This window comes from Cherax quadricarinatus, chromosome 63 (genome assembly GCF_038502225.1).
Source record: "Cherax quadricarinatus isolate ZL_2023a chromosome 63, ASM3850222v1, whole genome shotgun sequence".
Lineage (NCBI taxonomy): Eukaryota > Metazoa > Arthropoda > Malacostraca > Decapoda > Parastacidae > Cherax > Cherax quadricarinatus.
Window position 1 is genome coordinate 20,122,641 of NC_091354.1, and position 23,350 is coordinate 20,145,990.

The 23,350-nt window shown below is 41.1% G+C and overlaps 1 protein-coding gene across 2 annotated transcripts in view; it reads left to right on the forward strand.

The window, feature by feature from the left end:
• Positions 1 to 23,350, forward strand: part of LOC128698271 (cytokine receptor-like factor 3) — a 335,991-nt gene that overhangs the window by 193,214 nt on the left and 119,427 nt on the right. For both annotated transcript variants that reach the window (XM_070098681.1, XM_070098680.1), the window contains exon 5: positions 3,596 to 3,779. In XM_070098681.1, coding sequence (XP_069954782.1) covers positions 3,596 to 3,779 — 184 coding nt within the window. The remainder of the gene's footprint in view (positions 1 to 3,595; positions 3,780 to 23,350) is intronic.

Consider the following 23,350-nt stretch of genomic DNA (forward strand, 5'->3'; position numbering starts at 1 on the left):
GAGATGGCATTACTAGTTGCAAGTAATCGTTATCTGACAAGGCATCCCCTGTGGAGAAACTACTACTCGAACTAGCAGTCATTGCAGGGATAGGCTGTGCACTCAAGGCAGTCTGAGTGTCCCCGGACACTTGAGGCAACGGAACACTATCCTGCAAGTCTGAAGGTATAGGTGGAACACAGATGGGAGTGACAGAATTACTAGTGCCTGACCGCTCGGCTACGTTAATAAGTAATTCACGGATCTATAGGAACTTAATCTGAACTTCACATTTCGCAGCACTTTAACAAATCTCAGATACAAGCTGTGAGAACAAACACATTGCTCAAGGGCTAGGTATTGTCTTTCAGTCAGTAAGGGAATGTTGGTACTGTGGACTGATTCATATTGACTTTGACTGGAATGATACACTAAGTGAACATTCAAAAATGACTGGGACATCTTCTCAGTGAAAATACTGAAGGGCATAAGTCAAGAAAAGTGGAGAGAATGACACAATAAGCTTAAATGGAAGAAAATGCTTAACTATTCTGCATAAGTAATTAAAAATTGACAAGTTACACAGTAAGCAAAGAACTCACACAAGAAGAATATGCAACTTAGCAAACACTGAAAATCAAGAGAGCTTGTACTTTGCTCAAATCTAATATTCTCAACTTTTACTTTAAATTGAATAAATGGCACAGTGAGTTTTCTTTACTTTCAATGCAACAAGGAAATACACAATAAAATGATAAAATGGACTCAATAAACTTGTGCAAAAATTAAAACAAACACACAATTCGCTGAAATAAAAATTAAAATGACAGACAGAATAAAATACTATGCACAGAACAGAGCATAAGAAACTGCACTGTAATAAACTGTATTGCACAACACTGCATAAAATTTTCTGCAAGAAAAACTTTAATAGCAACACAATATTTGCACAAGAATTATTGCAAAATGAGTCTATGTGCAATAATAAAAATTATAACACACAAGAAAAGAAATATATCAAGGAATGAACACTTTAACTCTTAACTGCACTTAAACAACAAGCAAAAGAACAATTTACTTTAAAAGGAGAACTTAAAAATTGCACTAAGAGTGAATTTGTTCAATAAAATATGAAAAAAAAATAATAGGTGCAAAAAAAAACACACAACAAAAAGAAATACAACACTTACAGAGATGCAGGACACAAATCAACATAAACACAGTACTAGAATTTTCTTGCAATGAAACTTGATGTGTTAAAAATTCAGTAAAAATTTTATTTCTTGCTTGGTCTTTAAAAATGGCACTATTGTCTGTGGAAATAAGACAAATTAAACACTGGCTGAATGGAAAAATATGAACACAAGAATGTTCAACACACAGGGAACAAACAAAAATACACAATTGCTAGGAAGAAAAATATAACAGACAACACTGAGTTGTGATGCAGAATATGAGGTGAAAAATTTACTGAAATACTTCACTGGAATACTGAGAACACAAAGGTAATTCTGAAGTGTTAAACACAAGTTCTATATTGCTCATATGTTGCACACACAACAAAGGAAACACTAAGTACTTACTTCAAGTGTGTATAAAAAGAAACACAACACAACAGATATAAAATAATGCACGAAAATTAACACTGAATTAAGGAGATTGAAAGAAATTTATGCAATCAGTACATGATAAACACTGAGTCTGATCAAGAGTCACTGAATGTCACTAAGAGAAAAATTCACTGGGAACACAAAAGAAATGTCTCAACACTCGCAAATGTCTCTAAAAAAAAAATATTATAGCTGTAACACTTGAAAAAAATGAGATTGATGGATTGTTTATATCGTCTTGCCGCTGTCCTCTGCACAGATGATCGTAGAATTGCGCTTAAATCGGCGAGAGACAACACACAGGAGGCTTTATAAAGATGGCGCGCCACTCTCTAGCTCTTGACCCCCTATGTGGTCCTTAAAATATGGTGCTACAACCCTTAGCAGTGCACCAAAACACTGATGAGGTAGGTGAGTTGTAATGGCCGACTGTAGTTGGGTTTGTGGGTAAAGGCTGAGCGAGGCGTCTGAGACCGGCAATGGTGCGACACACGTGATCGTGAGTGGCTGGGCTTATGGGTTGAACGTCGTAAGCCTCACTGAGAAAACCCACACTGCCGCGAAGATAATTCTAAGCCGGCTGGCTTAGGAGAAACCCACGAAATACTACAACACCACAAGGATGACAAGGAGCACTCAGAATGCTTGGAACTTGAATCACAAGCGATGAAGGCTAGTCATGTGGCTTGCTTGAGTACTGGGGTAAGACACCTGGGTTAGTTGCTAGCTGGCTTATCTTAACCCTTCACACAGAATAGCTTGATAACTTCACACGATGAGCACAGCAGGGGTGGAAGCTGGCTTGGCAGGCAAAATAATTGGATGGAGTAGGCTAGGCTGGACTGGACTCGGGTGTTCTGACTCCCCCACCACAGACTGGAAGCTGGCTTATTTTGCAAACTCGGGTCAACCCCTCGGGAGTAATGCAAAAAAGCAGGAAACACTAATACAAAGAGACTGACCAGTGAATAATGTAGAAGCTGGTAGAGTAGCTGGCTTGAGGTAGCTGGATGGGGTGAACCTCGGTAGGCCTACTGGTAACACGAAATGGCCGTCTTGCTGGTCGACAACTTTATCTCCAGAAATCGCTGTAATCGTCAGAATTACAGGCCCTCCGCTGTCACCATTTATCGTAAGGGGTTCTTGAATGGAGATATCGTAGGTTGAAAGTAGACACACTTGTAGGATGGTAGATATATTGTCAGACTGAGATGGGAGATGGAGCCACAGTTACCTAGCCTGTTTACGCCTAGACGGTCTGCCGCTGAGTGAGGGCGGGACAAAGGGATCACTGCCCATGTGTATGCCCATGACGTCACTCCAAGCCAAAGGCCTACGAGGGATCTCGTGTCTAAAGCACATGGAGGATACTAATATGCTATGCTATATAATACAGGGAATACAGGGATCAGCAACTATGCTGACATGATTATCTCAAATTCCTCCACATCTTTCACTGTTATTCTCTGTATTGGACTGAAGAAGCCAGTGACTGGCAAAACATTTCCTCAATTTGTCAGTTTCCAAAACCATTTTCATCACAGTTCTCCTTATGCATAAACTACAGACCCATGACATTTTTAAGTTTTCTCTTAGGGTACTCATGCCCCTGCTTTTGGTTGGAGGTATTTTACACCATCTGGTAAGTCTCTTGCTTTCATTTGGAGTGATTTTGGTGTGCAGGTTTGGGACCTTACCTCCCTCACTATATGCTGTGAAAGTTACTGGGGCTTTGGGAAAAAGACAATAGTCAAAGATGGTGCCACTGATGGAAAACATAAACAGAAGTTCTATTTCTTTTTTTTTTTGTATTAGAAGCCTTGTAGCTCAGTGGTGAAGTGCTGTACCTGCCACCACCAGGGCCATAGCTCAAGCTCCCTTTCCATCATTCTGTTTATTCTTTTATAGACATTGCTAGTGCTCACTGCTCATATACGTATTTTATGTTCCTACATTTTTTATTATTAGCAAGGCAGCTTTTATAAGAGTGAATTTAATTTTTACAGTTTGCCTGAGGTGCCAGCCTTGTGTGCCGTCCCAAGTGTCAGCGTTGAGTTTCCAGGTGAACCATCATTGATTGAAGAAGTTCAAGATCTGATTAATCAAGCTGGCCGAGTATCTCGGATGGGACCCGTGCAGATCACCAACATAGTAGAACAGCCGGGTGCTCTCCTTGTGTCATGGGAGGAGGTCAGTTTGTAATGTTGCAATTCAATACACAAATAACCCGCACATAAAAGACAGACCAAGTCGGACCGAAACGTCGTCGTAAGCTTCTGTCTTTTATGTGCGGGTTATTTGTGTATCGTTCCAGTCACGGTATTGTGCCTTTTTGTTATTTATGGACCCCGCAGTTAAGCGTCATATTCTCTCCAACTTTTTTAATGTTCTTCCCTCTTTTAAACCCCTCTTTCGATCTTATGAGGCTGCTCTTATTGCTACCCGGCGTCGTAAGAATCAGCTTCGCTTCCTACGTGACTGTCTTGCTGAACAAGTTCTGCCACCTTCCTTCTCCCACTTCCTGAAAACCAACCCACTGGGCACTCCCTTTCCTGATCATGCCCGTCTCCTACTTCAACAGCTCATTCTTTCTACTAAATCACAGGTTGAAGATGCCTTCTTTACTCTCCGTCAACGTCAACGTGCTCTCTTTGCGGCTCTACCACAGGATCTCTGTAACCTTCTCTCTACCATTGCCTTTGACACTGCTCGCCTGAATGCGCAAATTCATTCTTCCAAACTACAAAATAAACTTCAACGTCTCATCTCAGCTAGCCCTTGGTCTAAATTCTCCCTCACTGACTGTGTTACTAATCTGTCTTCTGTCTCACTCTCTCAGTATGAGCTTGAACTTCTTGGTTTTGGTCTTTCCTTTGCCACTTCGCCTACTCCTCGCGCTGGTATTTCCCTGATTAGCTCTTTTGATTCCTTTCGTCAATCTCGCTTCCGTAATCTTCCTGACTTGTCCACTTTTCGTGGTGCTCTCCTTCCTGCTCTTGTTAGTCTGTTTTCCAAGAATCACCACCTTCCACGCCGTTACCAACTTGCCCTTTCTTCTCTTAAATCTAACACTAACATTGTCATACTATCTTCTGACAAAGGTAATTTGGTAGTTATCCTTGATCGCGAGGATTACCTCCGTAAAGCTGATGTCTTGCTCTCTGACTCGCGCACCTACACTCCTCTCGTTTCCAACCCTCTTGATCGCATCAAGAGAATTTTTTTTATTTTTTTTTTTTATTATCACACCGGCCAATTCCCACCAAGGCAGGGTGGCCCGAAAAAGAAAAACTTTCACCATCATTCACTCCATCACTGTCTTGCCAGAAGGGTGCTTTACACTACAGTTTTTAAACTGCAACATTAACACCCCTCCTTCAGAGTGCAGGCACTGTACTTCCCATCTCCAGGACTCAAGTCCGGCCTGCCGGTTTCCCTGAATCCCTTCATAAATGTTACTTTGCTCACACTCCAACAGCACGTCAAGTATTAAAAACCATTTGTCTCCATTCACTCCTATCAAACACGCTCACGCATGCCTGCTGGAAGTCCAAGCCCCTCGCACACAAAACCTCCTTTACCCCCTCCCTCCAACCCTTCCTAGGCCGACCCCTACCCCGCCTTCCTTCCACTACAGACTGATACACTCTTGAAGTCATTCTGTTTCGCTCCATTCTCTCTACATGTCCGAACCACCTCAACAACCCTTCCTCAGCCCTCTGGACAACAGTTTTGGTAATCCCGCACCTCCTCCTAACTTCCAAACTACGAATTCTCTGCATTATATTCACACCACACATTGCCCTCAGACATGACATCTCCACTGCCTCCAGCCTTCTCCTCGCTGCAACATTCATCACCCACGCTTCACACCCATATAAGAGCGTTGGTAAAACTATACTCTCATACATTCCCCTCTTTGCCTCCAAGGACAAAGTTCTTTGTCTCCACAGACTCCTAAGTGCACCACTCACTCTTTTTCCCTCATCAATTCTATGATTCACCTCATCTTTCATAGACCCATCCGCTGACACGTCCACTCCCAAATATCTGAATACGTTCACCTCCTCCATACTCTCTCCCTCCAATCTGATATTCAATCTTTCATCACCTAATCTTTTTGTTATCCTCATAACCTTACTCTTTCCTGTATTCACCTTTAATTTTCTTCTTTTGCACACCCTACCAAATTCATCCACCAATCTCTGCAACTTCTCTTCAGAATCTCCCAAGAGCACAGTGTCATCAGCAAAGAGCAGCTGTGACAACTCCCACTTTGTGTGTGATTCTTTATCTTTTAACTCCACGCCTCTTGCCAAGACCCTCGCATTTACTTCTCTTACAACCCCATCTATAAATATATTAAACAACCATGGTGACATCACACATCCTTGTCTAAGGCCTACTTTTACTGGGAAAAAATTTCCCTCTTTCCTACATACTCTAACTTGAGCCTCACTATCCTCGTAAAAACTCTTCACTGCTTTCAGTAACCTACCTCCTACACCATACACTTGCAACATCTGCCACATTGCCCCCCTATCCACCCTGTCATACGCCTTTTCCAAATCCATAAATGCCACAAAGACCTCTTTAGCCTTATCTAAATACTGTTCACTTATATGTTTCACTGTAAACACCTGGTCCACACACCCCCTACCTTTCCTAAAGCCTCCTTGTTCATCTGCTATCCTATTCTCCGTCTTACTCTTAATTCTTTCAATTATAACTCTACCATACACTTTACCAGGTACACTCAACAGACTTATCCCCCTATAATTTTTGCACTCTCTTTTATCCCCTTTGCCTTTATACAAAGGAACTATGCATGCTCTCTGCCAATCCCTAGGTACCTTACCCTCTTCCATACATTTATTAAATAATTGCACCAACCAGTCCAAAACTATATCCCCACCTGCTTTTAACATTTCTATCTTTATCCCATCAATCCCGGCTGCCTTACCCCCTTTCATTTTACCTACTGCCTCACGAACTTCCCCCACACTCACAACTGGCTCTTCCTCACTCCTACAAGATGTTATTCCTCCTTGCCCTATACACGAAATCACAGCTTCCCTATCTTCATCAACATTTAACAATTCCTCAAAATATTCCTTCCATCTTCCCAATACCTCTAACTCTCCATTTAATAACTCTCCTCTCCTATTTTTAACTGACAAATCCATTTGTTCTCTAGGCTTTCTTAACTTGTTAATCTCACTCCAAAACTTTTTCTTATTTTCAACAAAATTTGTTGATAACATCTCACCCACTCTCTCATTTGCTCTCTTTTTACATTGCTTCACCACTCTCTCTCCATATACTCTTCCCTCCTTGCATCACTTCTACTTTGTAAAAACTTCTCATATGCTAACTTTTTCTCCCTTACTACTCTCTTTACATCATCATTCCACCAATCGCTTCTCTTCCCTCCTGCACCCACTTTCCTGTAACCACAAACTTCTGCTGAACACTCTAACACTACATTTTTAAACCTACCCCATACCTCTTTGACCCCATTGCCTATGCTCTCATTAGCCCATCTATCCTCCAATAGCTGTTTATATCTTACCCTAACTGCCTCCTCTTTTAGTTTATAAACCTTTACCTCTCTCTTCCCTGATGCTTCTATTCTCCTTGTATCCCATCTACCTTTTACTCTCAGTGTAGCTACAACTAGAAAGTGATCTGATATATCTGTGGCCCCTCTATAAACATGTACATCCTGAAGTCTACTCAACAGTCTTTTATCTACCAATACATAATCCAACAAACTACTGTCATTTCGCCCTACATCATATCGTGTATACTTATTTATCCTCTTTTTCTTAAAATATGTATTACCTATAACTAAACCCCTTTCTATACAAAGTTCAATCAAAGGGCTCCCATTATCATTTACACCTGGCACCCCAAACTTACCTACCACACCCTCTCTAAAAGTTTGTTCTCTAGGCTTTCTTAACTTGTTAATCTCACTCCAAAACTTTTTCTTATTTTCAACAAAATTTGTTGATAACATCTCACCCACTCTCTCATTTGCTCTCTTTTTACATTGCTTCACCACTCTCTTAACTTCTCTCTTTTTCTCCATATACTCTTCCCTCCTTGCATCACTTCTACTTTGTAAAAACTTCTCATATGCTAACTTTTTCTCCCTTACTACTCTCTTTACATCATCATTCCACCAATCGCTCCTCTTCCCTCCTGCACCCACTTTCCTGTAACCACAAACTTCTGCTGAACACTCTAACACTACATTTTTAAACCTACCCCATACCTCTTTGACCCCATTGCCTATGCTCTCATTAGCCCATCTATCCTCCAATAGCTGTTTATATCTTACCCTAACTGCCTCCTCTTTTAGTTTATAAACCTTTACCTCTCTCTTCCCTGATGCTTCTATTCTCCTTGTATCCCATCTACCTTTTACTCTCAGTGTAGCTACAACTAGAAAGTGATCTGATATATCTGTGGCCCCTCTATAAACATGTACATCCTGAAGTCTACTCAACAGTCTTTTATCTACCAATACATAATCCAACAAACTACTGTCATTTCGCCCTACATCATATCGTGTATACTTATTTATCCTCTTTTTCTTAAAATATGTATTACCTATAACTAAACCCCTTTCTATACAAAGTTCAATCAAAGGGCTCCCATTATCATTTACACCTGGCACCCCAAACTTACCTACCACACCCTCTCTAAAAGTTTCTCCTACTTTAGCATTCAAGTCCCCTACCACAATTACTCTCTCACTTGGTTCAAAGGCTCCTATACATTCACTTAACATCTCCCAAAATCTCTCTCTCTCCTCTGCATTCCTCTCTTCTCCAGGTGCATACACGCTTATTATGACCCACTTCTCGCATCCAACCTTTACTTTAATCCACATAATTCTTGAATTTACACATTCATATTCTCTTTTCTCCTTCCATAACTGATCATTTAACATTACTGCTACCCCTTCCTTTGCTCTAACTCTCTCAGATACTCCAGATTTAATCCCATTTATTTCCCCCCACTGAAACTCTCCTACCCCCTTCAGCTTTGTTTCGCTTAGGGCCAGGACATCCAACTTCTTTTCATTCATAACATCAGCAATCATCTGTTTCTTGTCATCCGCACTACATCCACGCACATTTAAGCAACCCAGTTTTATAAAGTTTTTCTTCTTCTCTTTTTTAGTAATTGTATACAGGAGAAGGGGTTACTAGCCCATTGCTCCCGGCATTTTAGTCGCCTCATACGACACGCATGGCTTACGGAGGAAAGATTCTTTTCCACTTCCCCATGGACAATAGAAGAAATAAAAAAGAACAAGAGCTATTTAGAAAAAGGAGAAAAACCTAGATGTATGTATATATATATATGCATGTGCGTGTCTATGAAGTGTGACCAAAGTGTAAGTAGGAGTAGCAAGATATCCCATCAAGAGAACTTTCAACAAAAAACTAAGGACTCTCTCCGACCTCTGTCCTCCTGACTTTGACCTTGTTCAACGGTTTCGTGTCATCTGTCCCTCTCTTCCCTATTTCTATGGCCTTCCCAAAACTCATAAACCTGATATTCCTCTTCGTCCTATCATATCCTCTAGAGGTTCTGTCTCTTATTCTCTTGCTTCTTGGCTGGCCAAAACCCTCACTCCCTTTCTTGGTACTTTTTCTCCTGCCCACCTCCGTCACTCTCAAGACTTCATTGAACGGGTTCGCTCTCTCCCAACCTGTAAGATGCTTAGTCTTGACGTTGAGTCCCTCTTCACCAATGTTCCTCTTGATGATGTCCTTGATTTCCTTAGAGAGAAGGCCCATGAAGGGTTTCTTCATCTCCCTATCCCCACTGATGTCTTTCTTGATCTGATCCGCCTCTGTGTGGACTCTAACTCCTTTTCCTTCCAAGGGAAATATTATTCCCAAACCTTCGGTGTCGCTATGGGCTCTCCTCTCTCTCCTGTCCTTGCTAATCTTTACATGGAATACTTCGAGACTGTTCTTCTTCCTACCCTCGATGTGCAACCTTCACTCTGGCTCCGCTATGTGGATGACATCTTTGCTCTGTGGCCTCATGACTCCAGTCTCTTCCAACCTTTTCTTGAAGCTCTTAACAATCTTGCCCCTTCCATTAAGTTTAAAGCTGAATGGGAATCTAATTCCTTACTTCCTTTCCTTGATGTCCATGTCCACCGCTCAGATACAGGTTTTTCCTTTTCCGTTTACCGTAAACCTATGCACAGTGGCATGTACATTCACTACTTTTCCTATCATGCTTCCCCTGTCAAGAAAAGTGTTCTTATCTCCCTCTTTCTCCGTGCCCTCCGCATCTGTGATCCTCAGTTCCTTCCAGCAGAAATTTCCACTCTTTATAATTCGTTCTCCCGTCTTGGCTACCCTTCCCATTTCATAGACTCTGCCCTCTCACGTGCTAAACGCAATTTCTTCTCTCCCAAACTCTCTACTCATGGGAACTCTTCTATCCTCTGCCTTCCCTACATTTCCGGTCTTTCTAATCTCGACAATTCTCTCCGTCCCTTAGACATCAAGCTTACCTTCCGCCAGACTAACACTCTTCGCACTAATCTCGTTCATACCTCTCCTCCCTCTACAGATGTTCCTGGTGTCTACTCTATTTCTTGCTCCTCCTGTCCTCTTCAATACTTGGGAGAAACTGGTCGATCTCTTTCTGACAGACTTAGGGAGCACAAAAATAGTGTTAGGCTTGCCGACACTAACAATGCTCTTTTCTGTCACGTCAGAGATCATAGCCATCCTATTGACTGGTCTTCTGCTAAAACTGTCTTCCCTACTTCCAACTCGAACAGTCGCCGTTTAGTTGAATCCTCTCTTATACACAACTTTTCTTGTATGAACCTTAGCTCTGGCTTCGTCTCTGTAGATGCCTTCCTCTCCCACTACATTGTAAAATGCTCCAAACTTCAGAATACCCGTGACTTAACCTGTATCCTCATTTTTTCTTCTTCTTCTTTTTCTTCTTCCTCTTCCCCTTTCCTCTCTCCTTTTCTCCTATGGGTTGTCTTTCTCTCTCCTGTCTCGTGTTTCTGTTCCTTCTTTATTTTATTTCACCACTTCCCCTTTCACGCACCTCGGTGCGCTTGCTCTCCCTCTGTGGGTTTCTAGCTCTCTTGCAGTGCTCCCCTTCCTTTGTATTTGACTGGCTCGTCTTCCTTATTTCCCACTTCTACCACTACCACTACTACTACCTCTTCTTCTTCTACTACATCTACTGATGAAATTAGACACATGTGCGGCGTCTGGTTGTCTTTGTTGTGGACGTTTCGCCATCCAGTGGCTGGCTGGATGGCGAAACGTCTACGGTGGGGATGCCCGGGTGTTGTGCATGTGTCATTTCATCCTGTCGGTATTATATACAATTCTTGTACTACTACTACTACTACTACTACCACTACTACTACCTCCACCTCTTCCTGCCTATATATAGCCGTCCTGCTCCTCCTCTGTTAGTGTGACTTTGTCAATGGTCCAAGTCGGACCGAAACGTCGTCGTAAGCTTCTGTCTTTTATGTGCGGGTTATTTGTGTATCGTTCCAGTCACGGTATTGTGCCTTTTTGTTATTTATTTGCAATTCAATATACAGTGGACCCCCGCATACCGATTTTAATCCGTGCAAGAGGGGTCATTGGTATGCGAAATAATCGGTATGCGAATGAATTTTCCCCATAAGAAATAATGGAAATCAAATTAATCCGTGCAAGACACCCAAAAGTAGGAAAAAAAAAAATTTTACCACATGAAATGTTAATTTTAATACACACAAACTGAAAAAGGCATGCACACTTACATGACACTTACTTTTATTGAAGATCTGGTGATGATTGATGGGATGGGAGGAGGGGAGAGAGAGTGTTAGTGTTTAGAAGGGGAATCCCCTTCCATTAAGACTTGAGGTGTCGAGTCCTTTTCTGGGGTTACTTCCCTTCTTCTTTTAATGCCACTAGGACCAGCTTCAGAGTCACTGGACTTCTTTCGCACAACATATCTGTCCATAGTGGCCTGTACCTCTCGTTCCTTTATGACTTCCCTAAAGTGTTTCACAACATTGTCAGTGTACAGGTTGCCAACACGGCTTGCAATAGCTGTGTGAGGGTGATTCTCATCCATAAAGGTTTGCACTTTCAGCCACATTGCACAGATTTCCTTAATCTTTGTAGTAGGCAACTTCTTCAATTTCTCTCTCCCCTCCTCTGAACCAGTTTCCTCAGGTCTGGCCTCTTGCTGTTGAAGTTGATCTATCAGCTCATCAGTGGTTAGTTCTTCATTGTCCTCCTCCACCAACTCTTCCACATCCTCCCCACTAACCTCCAACCCCAAGGACTTTCCCAATGCCACAATGGATTCCTCAACTGGCATAATCCTCTCAGGGTTAGCCTCAAACCCTTCAAAATCCCTTCTGTCTACACATTCTGGCCACAGTTTCTTCCAAGCAGAGTTCAAGGTCTTCTTAGTCACTCCCTCCCAAGCCTTACCTATAAGGTTTACACAATTGAGGATATTAAAGTGCTCTCTCCAAAACTCTCTTAGAGTCAGTTGAGTTTCTGAGGTCACTACAAAGCACCTTTCAAACAGAGGTTTTGTGTACATTTTTTTGAAGTTTGCAATAACCTGCTGGTCCATGGGCTGCAGGAGAGGAGTGGTATTAGGAGGCAAAAACTTGATGTTAATGAATTTCATGTCCCCATAAAGTCGCTCTGCCACGTCTGTAGGATGACCAGGGGCATTGTCTAACACCAGGAGGCACTTAAGTTCTAATTTCTTTTCAGTTAGGTAATCTTTCACATTGGGGGCAAATGCATGGTGTAACCAGTCATAGAAAAAGTCCCTAGTGACCCATGCCTTACTGTTTGCCCTCCACAGCACACACAAATTCTCCTTCAGGACTTTCTTTTGCCTGAACGCTCTGGGAGTTTCAGAGTGATACACTAATAAAGGCTTAACTTTGCAATCACCAGTAGCATTGGAACACATCAACAAAGTAAGCCTGTCTTTCATAGGCTTATGTCCTGGGAGTGCCTTTTCCTCCTCAGTAATGTAGGTCCTGCTTGGCATTTTCTTCCAAAACAGGCCTGTTTCATCACAATTAAACACTTGTTCAGGTTTCAGTCCTTCAGCCTCTATGTACTCCTTGAATTCATGCACATATTTTTCAGCCGCTTTGTGGTCCGAACTGGCAGCCTCACCATGCCTTATCACACTATGTATGCCACTACGCTTCTTAAATCTCTCCAACCAACCTTTGCTGGCCTTAAATTCACTCACATCATCACTAGTTGCAGGCATTTTTTTAATTAAATCCTCATGCAACTTCCTAGCCTTTTTGCTTATGATCGCTTGAGAGACGCTATCTCCTGCTAGCTGTTTTTCATTTATCCACACCAATAAGAGTCTCTCAACATCTTCCATCACTTGCGATCTTTGTTTCGAAACGCAGTTAAACCTTTGGCAAGAACAGCTTCCTCGATTGCCTTTCTGGTGCCCACAATAGTAGCGATGGTTGATTGGGGTTTCTTGTACAACCTGGCCAGGTCGGCGATACGCACTCCACTTTCATACTTATCAGTGATCTCTTTCTTCATCTCTATTGGAATTCTCACCCTTATTGGTGTAGGGTTGGCACTAGAAGCTTTCTTGGGGCCCATGGTCACTTATTTTCCAGGAAAAGCACCGAAAACACTGTAATAATACGAAATATTCCGATTGTATGCTTGGATGTTACCGTGGAGGCTGGCTGGTAAACAATGCCACCGGCGGCACATGTGAGGCTGGCTGAGGGCGCACATTGGACGCGTCTCAGACGAACATCGGTGAGCGGGTTTTTAAGCGGTATGCGAGGCAAAATTTTTGCGTTTAAAGCAAGCGGTATGCGGATTAATCGTTATGTGATGCCAACGGTATGCGGGGGTCCACTGTATCTTCATGTACTGCAGGAATGTTTTGTCATGCCTAGTTCTTTCCTTCATCTAGCAGGTGTTACTCTTCTTAATTCATCCATGAAATCAACCCCCCCAGTTTGATTATCCATGTTTAAAAACTTCTCAGAATATTCTCTCCATCTCTCTAGTACCCTTCAAGGGAAATTCTTGTTTTGGTGAAGGGTTAATAGAAGAAATTGGGGCTTGCTTCCTTCTTCTACAGTGAAACCTAAATAGTCATTCCTCTTCCTTCAAGTAAGGTTATTCCCTTTTATAAAAGGACATTTTCTGCTGCTTATAACCTATATTTTGGTTTATACCATAACACTCCTATCAACACTCAAAAGTTTTTGGAGTGTTGACATGATGCACCATTAATGGATCATTCAGTTTGTTGTCAGCAATTACTCACTGATTTTCTTTTGTGCTCTGTGGTGTGAGGATATTGTTGAAAATGTTGAAAAGGCCTATAGGGTTGGCACTAGAAGATTTCTTGGGGCCCATGGTGACTTACTTTGCAGGTGCAGTCACTAAAAAGGCTGTGATAATATGAAATGTTCCGATTGTATGCTTGGAAGCGACCGCGGTGGCTGGCTGGCTTGTAAACACTGGCCAGAAGTGGACGCGTCTCAGACGGAACGAATAGTGTTGGTCGAGTTTTTTAGCGCTAGTCGAGGCAAAATTTTTTGTGTTAAAATGTATCGCTGGTCGAATTTATCGTTAATCAGTGCCATCATTAGTCGAGGGTCCACCGTATATGTCTTACGAGCCAGTGTTTCAGACGTATTTATTTATTTATTTATTAATTTGAACATGATGCAGAGATGTACAAGAAATACAATTTTTAAAGTGCAGCATGCCAAAGCCCCTTGTATGCAGAGCATTATGGGCAGGCTTAAAATTAACTTAAGATTAACTAAGCAATGATATATTCAGGGGTACAAAAATTATTGTAAAACAGATAACAATTTAGTACATATGAGAAGTTTTTACAAAGTAGAAGTGATGCAAGGAGGGAAGAGTATATGGAGAAAAAGAGGGAGGTTAAGAGAGTGGTGAAGCAGTGTAAAAAGAGAGCAAATGAGAGAGTGGGTGAGATGTTATCAACAAATTTTGTTGAAAATAAGAAAAAGTTTTGGAGTGAGATTAAGTTAAAGAAGCCTTGAGAACAAATGGACTTGTCAGTTAAAAATTGGAGAGGAGAGTTATTAAATGGAGAGTTAGAGGTATTGGGAAGATGGAAGGAATATTTTGAGGAATTGTTAAATGTTGATGAAGATAGGGAAGCTATGATTTCGTGTATAGGGCAAGGAGGAATAACATTTTGTAGGAGTGAGGAAGAGCCAGTTGTGAGTGTGGGGGAAGTTCGTGAGGCAGTAGGTAAAATGAAAGGGGGTAAGGCAGCCAGGATTGATGGGATAAAGATAGAAATGATAAAAGCAGGTGGGGATATAGTTCTGGAGTGGTTGGTGCAATTATTTAATAAATGAATGGAAGAGGGTAAGGTACCTAGGGATTGGCAAAGAGCATGCATAGTTCCTTTGTATAAAAGCAAAGGGAACAAAAGAGAGTACAAAAATTATAGGGGGATAAGTCTGGTGAGTATACCTGGTAAAGTGTATGGTAGTTATTATTGAAAGAATTAAGAGTAAGACAGAGAATAGGATAGCAGATGAACAAGGAGGCTTTAGGAAAGGTAGGGGGTGTGTGGACCAAGTGTTTACAGTGAAACATATAAGTGAACAGTATTTAGATAAGGCTAAAGAGGTTTTTGTGGCATTTATGGATTTGGAAAAGGCATATGACAGGGTGGATAGGGGGGCAATGTGGCAGATGTTGCAGGTGTATGGTGTAGGAGGTAGGTTACTGAAAGCAGTGAAGAGTTTTTACGTGGATAGTGAGGCTCAAGTTAGTGTGTGTAGGAAAGAGGGAGATTATTTCCCAGTAAAAGTAGGCCTTAGACAAGGATGTGTGATGTCACCATGGTTGTTTAATATATTTATAGATGGGGTTGTAAGAGAAGTAAATGCGAGGGTCTTGGCAAGAGGCGTGGAGTTAAAAGATAAAGAATCACACACAAAGTGGGAGTTGTCACAGTTGCTCTTTGCTGATGACACTGTGCTCTTGGGAGATTCTGAAGAGAAGTTGCAGAGGTTGGTAGATGAATTTGGTAGGGTATGCAAAAGAAGAAAATTAAAAGTGAATACAGGAAAGAGTAAGGTTATGAGGATAACAAAAAGATTAGGCGATGAAAGATTGGATATCAGATTGGAGGGAGAGAGTATGGAGGAGGTGAATGTATTCAGATATTTGGGAGTGGACGTGTCAGCGGATGGGTCTATGAAAGATGAGGTGAATCATAGAATTGATGAGGGGAAAAGGGTGAGCGGTGCCCTTAGGAGTCGGTGGAGACAAAGAACTTTGTCCTTGGAGGCAAAGAGGGGAATGTATGAGAGTATAGTTTTACCAACGCTCTTATATGGGTGTGAAGCATGGGTGATGAATGTTGCAGCGAGGAGAAGGCTGGAGGCAGTGGAGATGTCATGTCTGAGGGCAATGTGTGGTGTGAATATAATGCAGAGAATTCGTAGTTTGGAAGTTAGGAGGAGGTGCGGGATTACCAAAACTGTTGTCCAGAGGGCTGAGGAAGGGTTGTTGAGGTGGTTCGGACAAGTAGAGAGAATGGAGCGAAGCAGAATGACTTCAAGAGTGTATCAGTCTGTAGTGGAGGGAAGGCGGGGTAGGGGTCGGCCTAGGAAAGGTTGGTGGGAGGGGGTAAAGGAGGTTTTGTGTGCGAGGGGCTTGGACTTCCAGCAGGCATGCGTGAGCGTGTTTGATAGGAGTGAATGGAGACAAATGGTTTTTAATACTTGACATGCTGTTGGAGTGTGAGGAAAGTAACATTTATGAAGGGATTCAGGGAAACCGGCAGGCCGGACTTGAGTCCTGGAGATGGGAAGTACAGTGGACCCCCGCATAACGATATTAATCCGTGCATGAGAGCTCATTGTTATGCGAAATTATCGTTATGCGAATGAATTTTCCCCATAAGAAATAATGGAAATCAAATTAATCCGTGCAAGACACCCAAAAGTATGAAAAAAAATTTTTACCACATGAAATATACATTTTCCCACACACAAAGAGAAGGATACATGCACAGTAGTAGAGGAGTACATGCACAATATATATTGTGCATGTACTACTCTACTAAATGAAGAATAAATGACACTTACCTTTATTGAAGATGCAGCAATGACTGATGAGACACTGTGTCCTGGGAGTGCCTTTTCCTCCTGAGTACTGTAGGTCCTGTTTGGCATTTTCTTCCAGAACAGGCCTTATCACACTGTGTATGCCACTACGATTCTTAAATCTCTCAAACCAACCTTTGCTGGCTTTAAATTCACCAATATGAGCACTAGTTCCAGGCATTTTTCCCTGTTCACCTGGGTGTTAGTGGACTGGTGTGGGTTGCATCCTGGGAGACAAGATTAAGAACCCCAATGGAAATAAGTTAGACAGTCTTCGATGACACTGACTTTTTTGGGTTATCCTTGGTGGCTAATCCTCTGGGGTTAATTGTTTCTTGGTATTCTCAATAAGCCACACCAACAACGGTGCTACAGCAGCAGCAGCAGCAGCAGCAGCAGCAGCTGACAGTGCTACAGCAGCAGCTGACAGTGCTACAGCAGCAGCAGACGATGCTACAGCAGCAGCAGACGGTACTACAGCAGCAGCAGCAGCTGACGATGGTACAGCAGATGCAGGAGCTGACAGTGCTACAGCAGCTGACTGTGCTACAGCAGCAGCAGACGATGCTACAGCAGCAGCAGACGATGCTACAGCAGCAGCTGACGGTGCTACAGCAGCAGCAGCAGCAGCAGCTGACGGTGGTACAACAGCAGCAGCAGCTGACAGTGCTACAGCAGCAGCAGACGATGCTGCTGTAGCAGCTGACGGTGCTACAGCAGCAGCAGCAGCAGCTGACGGTGCTACAGCAGCAGCAGCAGCAGCAGCTGACAGTGCTACAGCAGCAGCAGCAGCTGACGGTGGTACAGCAGCAGCAGCAGCTGACGGTGGTACAGCAGCAGCTGACGGTGCTACAGCAGCAGCTGACAGTGCAGCAGCAGCAGCAGCAGCAGCTGACGGTGCAGCAGCAGCTGTACGGAGACACGCACTCCACTTTCATACTTATCAATGATCTTTTTCTTCATCTCTATAGTAATTCTCACCCTTATTGCTGTAGGGTTGGCACTAGAAGCTTTCTTGGGGCCCATGGTCACTTATTTTGCAGATAAAATCACCAAAAACACTGTAATAATACGAAATGTTCCGATTGTATGCTTGGATGTTACCGCGGAGGCTGGCTGGTAAACAATGCCACCGGCGGAACATGTGAGGGTGGCTCAGGCCGCACATAGACGCGTCTCGGACGAACAGCGTTGAGCGGGTTTTTTAGCGGTATGCGAGGCAAAATCTTAGCGATAAAATGTAGCAGTATGCGGATTTAACGTTATGTAAGGCCAACGGTATGTGGGGGTCCACTGTACAATGCCTGCACTCTGAAGGAGGGGTGTTAATGTTGCAGTTTAAAAACTGTAGTGTAAAGCACCCTTCTGGCAAGACAGTGATGGAGTGAATGATGGTGAAAGTTTTTTTTTTTCGGGACACCCTGCCTTGGTGGGAATCGGCCAGTGTGTTAATAAAATATAAATAAATTTAGTACAAATGAGTATTACAAAGACAGGTCATATGGTCATTACTGTGTTGCTGTGTAATCACTAGAATGGAGTATTCTGTTAGGTAATGAAGTTAAATAGTAACAAAGTTTGATTGGGTCACAGGTTGACATTTATGAGATACAATAATGAGATGCATATATGAGATACAATTTATGAGATACAATTATTCAGTACAGTATTTATTTAGTTCTGGGTGAGTAAGTGATTTTTGAGAAGAGACTTGAATTTATAAACAGACAGTGTTTCTTTTATATTCACAGGTAATGAATTCCAGATTTTAGGGCCTTTTATGTGCATTGAGTTTTTGCATAGCATGAGATGGACACGAGGAACATCAAAGAGTGATCTGTGCCTTGTGTTATGGTCATGTGTTCTGTTAAGGTTGGTAAGGAGATGTTTGAGGGGAGGGTTTATGTCAGAGTTAAGTGTTCTATGTATGTAGTAGGTGCAGTAATAAGTATGGATGTTTTGTATTGTGAGTAGGTTTAGAGTTTTGAATATTGGTGGAGTGTGTTGTCTGTAGTGGGAATTTATCATTCTAACTGCAGCCTTTTGTTGGGTGATTAGTGGTCTGAGATGGTTTATTGTTGTTGAGCTCCATGCACAAATTCCATAGGTGAGATAGGGGTAAATAAGTGAGTGATATAGGGCCAGGAGGGCTGACTGTGGAACATAGTACCGTATCTTCGATAGTATGCCTACAGTCTTAGAATTTTTTTTAGAAATTTGTTGTATGTGTGTTTGAAATTTGAGTCTATTATCAAGGTGGATTCCTAAGAATTTTCCCTCTGTGAGTTTTGCGATAGGTAATCTGTTTATCATTATGTTAAGAGGGACATCTGTAGCTCTGTTACCAAACTGAACGTAGTAGGTTTTGTCAATGTTTAGAGAAAGTTTGTTGGTCCTCATCCAGGTTGATATTTTCTGTAATTCAGTATTTACATTGTTGGCTAGCATGACTGGGCTTGGGTGAGAGTAGATGTATGTAGTGTCATCTGCAAATAGTGTGGGTTTGAGTAGTTGCGATGCATTTGGTAGGTCATTTATGTATATGCGAAAGAGAAGAGGGCCTAGGACACTTCCCTGTGGGACACCAACTGTAATTGGCTGTGCGGAAGAGTTTGCCTCATTTGTGTACACATATTGGCTTCTGTTGCTGAGGTATGACTTTAGGTAGTTGAGGGAGTGCCCTCTTATACCATAGTGCGACAATTTTATGTGAAGCAAGTTGTGGTCAACTGTTTCGAAAGCTTTACGTAAGTCAATGAAGATCCCCAGTGGGACTTCTTTTTTTTCTATTGCTGTATAAATATGTTCTAGCATGTGGATAATAGCATCATTAGTATTTTTATTAGGCCTGAACCCAAATTGACAGGGGTTGAGTATGTTGTGGGAGATGAGGTAGGAATAGATATGCTTATGGATTAATTTTTCAAAGATTTTAGAGAGAGAGTGTAAGTTGGATATTGGCCTATAGTTATTCAAGTCTGTGTGGTCTCCTTCTTTATGGATCAGGGTGACCCTTGCTATTTTGAGAACTGTAGGAAAGGTAGAGGATTCAATGGATTCGTTAAAGAGTGTTGCAATGATTGGTGATAGCACCTGACACACTTTTTTGTATATAATGGGTGGTAAGGTATTTAAATCTCCTGTCTTGTGTTTTAGTTTGTTGATAATAAGGGAGATTTCAGTTGAGTTAGTCGGAGCTAGGAACAGTGTGTTCGGGTAGTTGCCAGTGAGGTAGTCATTGGGTTGGGTATCTGAGCTTGGGATTTTATTGGCAAGGTTTTTTCCTATAGTGGAGAAGAAATCATTGAGTCTTTTTGCTGTTTCGGTAGGTGGGAATTGGGGTTCATCTGGTTTTGTTAATTCAATTTCGCTATTTCGTGTTATCTTTTTTGTTCCTAGTATTTCTGATAGGGTTTTCCAGGTCTTTTTTATGTCACCTCGTAAGTTGGATAATCTGTTCTCAAAATACAATTTTTTAGCCCTTCTTATTAGGCTGGTTAGGATTGACGAGTAACGTTTTGTTTGGTCTCTTGTTATGTGGGCCATTCTGTACTGTTTTTCGTATTGGTGCTTTGTATTTATGGATACTGGGTGTTAGCCAGGGACTGTTCAGTCTCTTTGCAGTCATCTGTTTAGTTTTTTTAGGGCAGTGCTTGTTTTAGAGGTATTGGGTCTTTTTTAGAAAATTATTAATACATTCGTCAACATCTGTATAGATTTCTAGCTCAGTGTGCCAGTCAGTGTTTGTCACTGCTGCTGTGAAGTTATTGATAGCTGCCTCATTGTGGAGTCTGAAAGTGACTTTAGTAGTGTCTTGGGGTAATTTGCCAAGGTTTGTTATGAGGAAGGTAGGGTAGTGATCTGTGGTATTATCTGTGATTATGCCTGATCTTAAGGGGGATATGGTGTTGGTCCAGATGTGGTCTAGTAGGGAAACACTAGTCTCTGTAACTCTTGTAGGTTTTGTTACTGTTGGTAGCAACATGCAGTTACTCAGTGTTTGTGAATTCAGTAACATGTGGGTCTTGGTCTTGTAGGAGATTTATATTGAAGTCGCCTGAGAGTAGTAAGTGATCTTTGTTCATGCGTGCATCAGTTATCATACTTCCTAGGTTTTCACTAAAATGGCTAATGTTTGACTGTGGTACTGTGTAGGTGTTTATCACTGTGAGAGGTTTTTGTAGGTATTTGGATTTGAATTTAGCTATTATATATTCCCCATGTTCATCCCTTGTGCAAGTATTAGTGATACATTCTAGTTGGTCTGAGTAGTATATAGCTGTGCCACCCCCTTGTTGATCTGGCCTACAGTTGTGTATGGCTGTGTAACCAAGAATGGCATAGACATCTGTAGTATCAGGCTTTCGGTGAGAGTAATGATGGACATACTGGCATGCAGGGAATTTTAGTAATGCTATGAGGTCATCATAATGTTTGCTTAAAGATCTGATATTGTAGTTAAAGACAGTTATGTTGTTGTTGGCTCTGAGAAGTGCCTTTGATTGTTCTGCTGTGTAGTAATTATTGATTGTTCTGCTGTGTAGTAATTACAGTTACTGTTTGATTCATTTAAGTCATTAGATAAGAGGTTGGTATCAGGATCAATGCTAGTTATCATAAGATATATAGTGAATCTATAGTTAGAATTAAGTATAGACAAAGTAAATATTCTAAAGCTATAAAATAGCACCTGAATTATTTTAACAAATGTAAAAAATATGAGCTAAGGTAGCTCTTTAAGGCTAAAATAAATGAGACAATATAAAAGGGACTAAAATAATTTGTGGTGAACAAAAAAGTGGTAATCAAATAAATGAATATAATGGCAAAATAATGAGCTTATTACACTTTAGCACCTGAGAATTGCACCTTGATTATTTTAACAATTGTGAATATATGAACTAAGGTTGTTATATAAAGCTCAAATAAAAGAGAAAAAATATAAGGGACTAAATTAAGTAATGGTAAACAAAGTTAAAATGACAGATAGTCACTATGATATAATATTGATTTAGGAGTAAAATCTGATTTGTTATATATAATAAGTTGAGCAATATATTGTACTATAAAAAGTAAAAAAAATAATATATATACTCAATAATTCTAGCAGCTTCAAATCAAGCAGGAGAAAGCTGGTAGGCCCACATGTGAGAGAATGGGTCTGTGTGGTCAGTGTGTACCATATAAAAAAAATACTGCAGCACGCAGTGCATAATGAGAAAAAAACTCCAACCATTTTTTTGGATTAAAACGCCGACTTTGAGGTATATTTTCATATAGTATTTATGGTTGTATTAACTTTTTCATGGTCTCATTTGATAGAATGGAAAACATATTACAAAAAGAGAGATGATTTTGATGAGTTTCACAATGAAAACTACCTTGAAATTGAGCTCAAAGTAGCAGAAATGTTCGATTTTTACCAATGTTCAAGAGTAAGCAAATCACACCACACGTCCAACACACGTCAACTGGGGAGTCTAATATTCTTTCACTGGTACGCTGATATTATTTATACCATTTTTACAATAATACAGTAGTCTGCATAACAGTAAATCTTCTAACTTTGTATGAATTATAAATAAAAATAAAAAGCAATAGTAATATAAGAGGGGCCTAGAGACATGACTAATGAACAGAGGATATGTTATTTTAGTGCCAAGAATGTCTACATTGTTTATTCTGGACCCTATTTTGAAATTGGCATCTTTTTTAATTTGTGTGAAATTGGCCAAATTGCCAGTTTCTGACCACTTTATTGGGTAGTTCAAATTGGTAAATGGGCGGTTTCTTGTACTCAGTTGATTGAAAAATATGAATTCTAAAGAAATAGCTATGAATTTGGTCAACTGGAACAATGGAATTGGCCAAAAATAGGGCTCAAAGTCGGCGAAATCGGCAATGCGTATGTGTCGCCAAGACCGCTAACTTTGTGGGAGCATAATTCCATGAGTTTTCGACCAAATTTCATACTTTTGGTGTCACTACCATTGGGAAAAGATTCTCTATCATTTCACAAGAAAAAATTATTTTTTTTTTTCCAAAAATTTTTCAACATAGAATGACAGTTTCAGAAAGGGGCTTGCGACAGTCAAAGGGTTAAGGTTTACTATACAAATAGTAGGAGTCTAACAAATAAGATAGATGAGCAAAGATTACTTGCAAGTGCAGTTAATGTAGAGGATATTGCTATAACAGAGACTTGGTTCAAATTGAAAGATAGAGAAATGCCCTCTGAATGCAACATACAGGGTTATAAACTATTCCATACTGATAGGGTCAACAGGAAGGGTGGTGGAGTGGCGATGTATGTCAGAGATGATTTAAATTGTTGTGTTAGACAAGATATAAGATTAGAAACATCAGACACAGAATCTGTTTGGCTACAGTTTCTCGAGGGTCGGGTAAAGTTAATTTTGGGTGTGATTTATAGGCCCCTAAACCTTGATAGAGAGTGCAGTAAGCTGCTATGGGATAAAATTCATAAGGCATCTAGATATGAAAATGTTGTGTTAATGAGAGATTTTAACCTTAGACAAATTGATTGGAATAATGT